The sequence below is a fragment of the Phalaenopsis equestris genome, unplaced genomic scaffold (assembly GCF_001263595.1).
Source record: "Phalaenopsis equestris unplaced genomic scaffold, ASM126359v1 Scaffold000002, whole genome shotgun sequence".
In the NCBI taxonomy this organism is placed as follows: domain Eukaryota; kingdom Viridiplantae; phylum Streptophyta; class Magnoliopsida; order Asparagales; family Orchidaceae; genus Phalaenopsis; species Phalaenopsis equestris.
This window is the reverse complement of record NW_018164444.1, coordinates 76,978,940-76,981,992: the sequence shown is the minus strand read 5'-3', so window position 1 is coordinate 76,981,992 and position 3,053 is coordinate 76,978,940. Positions and strand designations below refer to the sequence as shown.

General features: G+C 37.2%; 1 protein-coding gene across 1 annotated transcript in view; it reads right to left on the bottom strand.

The window, feature by feature from the left end:
* Window positions 1-1,637, bottom strand: part of LOC110020304 (ubiquitin fusion degradation protein 1 homolog) — a 28,917-nt gene extending 27,280 nt beyond the window's left edge. Inside the window, exon 1 of the mRNA XM_020718361.1 lies at window positions 1,575-1,637. Coding sequence (XP_020574020.1) covers window positions 1,575-1,637 — 63 coding nt within the window. The remainder of the gene's footprint in view (window positions 1-1,574) is intronic.
* Between the last annotated feature and the right edge of the window lie 1,416 nt (window positions 1,638-3,053).

Sequence of the window (3,053 nt, the reverse complement as noted above, 5' to 3'; positions counted from 1 at the left end):
GTATATATATAAGTTGAAATACTTAATGATCATGTAATTCTTATATATTTACAAGCCTTGACATGCATGACACTCAAATATTTAGTATTACATTAATAATAACACAATAAAAAAATAAAGTGCTCAGAATTTTGATATTTTTGGATGATAAAGTTAGTTTCGCTTTAAAATGAGTGCAACTGATACGCCATCAACAAATTATTATCATCCAACACGAATTTTGAGGCATGACAAATCTCAAGGCAAATTTTTTAGCAAGAAACGTTCAAATTTTGATTAAAAGTCATCCAAAACTCTGAATTCAGCAAACTAATGGTCAAACTGACCGGTTAGACGAGACGATCCCAACAATACAAATATTAATTTAATTCAAGTCAAATCAAGCACAGATCCATTAAAATTGAAATTTCAAACAGATTCTAAATCTGACATGTTTATTTATAGTCAAATTGAACATCTCGGAGTGACAAATCCAACAAACCTATAATCGCTCAATTCTAACATTTTTAAGACATTTAAATGTCCACATAATGCCATCTAATAGAGGGAACTTTCCCAGGTCGCTGATCAGAGTGATCCTGATTCCTTTTGCAATATGAACTTTATAAATAGAGTGATCCTGATTCCTTTTGTCATCTAATAGACTAAGATGCTAGGTAGACATTTTCGATATCTTGACTATAGTTCTTTGTTGGTTTGATTGCCCTAACTAGACATGACTTTTATGCTTTTTGATGTGCTACATGATTAGGGCTGTCAATTTGGCTCGTTGTTCGTGAACAGCTCGTGTTTGGCTCGTTAAGCAGCTCATGTTTCGGCTCGTTCGTTAAGCCTAACGAGCCGAACACGAACAAATTTTTAAGCTTGAAATGTAAACGAGTCGAACACGAACAACAGTTTGCTCGCTCGTGTTCGGCTCGAAATGACTCGAAAAAAATTATATAACTCTTTATATAACAATATATTACATATATTATTTATATAATAATATATTATATATATTTATGTATAAGTTTAAATCATAACACCTCATGTGGCAATGTGGTTAGTGTCTTCTTTTGTATAGATTTGATCCAGGTTCGAATCTCACACTTTACATCTATTTTTCTCAATTTTAGTTTAACGAGCCAATTTCAAGCAGAACACGAGCCGAACACGAACACAAATATTTAAATCGAGCCGAACACGAACACACTGTTCACGAGCCGATTTCGAACACGAGCCAATTTTGAACACGAGCTATTTCGAACGAGTTGAACACGAGCCAAGCCTGAGCTCGCTCAAGCTCGGCTCGTTTACAGCCCTATTATATTGTAAGGCGTTCTTCTGCAGAGAGTCCTGATCATAAATATGCACACATATAGGTACTATTGAAGGGGAGCATGTGATGATTTCTACTAACATTTTGCTTACAGATGTCATTTAGCTCCCCCGATAAAAAGGCATGGCTCGTCATACGCTACATGTTTGTTGGCTTTCCCACTAATGTTGTTTTCATGTAGGCCGAGTTTTTTTTTTCTCTTTTTCGACTATACTTTTAGAGTCCTAGAAGAGTTATATTAGAAATAAGGTACATGCACGGGTTCTGAGGCACTAGGCAGACGAAACCGCATAACGGGACCAAGAACAGCTAGCATGGTATCGTACCTTAGTTCTAAATCTCATTTATGTATAGATATATGACCAGACATGTACTTATACGGAGCCCGACAAACTTTTTCTTCTATGATAGGTCGCCGGCCCAGGCCTTTTATTATTTCATATTTGTCTTGTTTTCTTGCTTTTCTTGCATGTTTTCAAAACCTGTTTTTACTTTCCTGCATGGCCTTCGACAGATTTTAAAATTAGCTACAAAACATGACTTTCACCTAAGTCATAATTAATAGGGTTTTCACAATATGTAAAAACCGCTCTGATAACTGCATCATTTTACATGTATCGAGGAGAAGTCCTCGTACTTCCTAACCCGATTGGCCCAGCAATGATTTCTACTTAGGTGGTTGTCTAGTTTTCTTAGGGTGTTAGTGGCTTCCCTGACCTAGACAGAGAATAAGTTTTATTGTTGGGAGTTTTCTAGTTGTGTAGTTGAACTTCTCATTCTTTTCCTCTCTAGCGGCATCCTTGTCACTTCAGCGGGTATAAGTCTCATCTATGATAGAGTATCATTCCCTTAACCTTAGAGAAACCGAGGTTCCTGTGGATGACGCAATTCACGGATTATTGATCGGGGATCTCTGGATGTGTTAGGTTAACTACCTTCACAACCAGATAAACTTAGGGTCCTAGTAGCTTGGAATGACAGATTTGTAATGCCCCGACTTGACTACCTCTACATGTTAGGGATTACTCCTCCCTTCCTTTGATTGCCCACTTTGAGCCCTATCACTCCTCTTGTTGTCATTGATATCATCTTAACAGTATGATTATCGATGGTTGCCGCCTATTTGAGATATATCTGCCCTTATGGCTAAGACGTGTCTTGATGTATTGGGATTCCCCGTCAAGATGATTTTTGTTGTTTCGTAGGTTTCATATGCTAATGAGTCTGTTACCCATGCGAAAATGTGAGAGAATCACTCTACGCCTTGTGGCTTAGCGGGAGCTTTATAAGCATCGGAGCATTCCCTTATGAAATAACTGCCTTTTGATAGTTATGTGCTAGTTGTTTCTAATGTAAGCAAAACTCCAAGGATCAAGAGTATTCTTGAGCAACCCCTAAGATGTAACTAATCAAATGGGATACGCCCCTTTAGAAGCATTTTAAACCTTAGAACATGCAAAAACACATGAATCTTTAGTTATGGGTAGTCAATGTAGGTATTCTTTCACGGTTATTGGTCAAAGGTACTTCCTCCTGATCTTGTTTGGGCATACATACTTGACTTATCCTTGTAAGGTTTATCACGTAGACTCTCAATATTTTCTTTCTCTTGTTTGTTGTCTTTGTCGTGGGTTCATCTTTTCTGATTCCTCTCTTCTCCCAAACAATCCATGATTTGGAAGAGAGACTTATTCTAAAAAGGGAAGTATACGTGATGAATAAAATGGTGGCG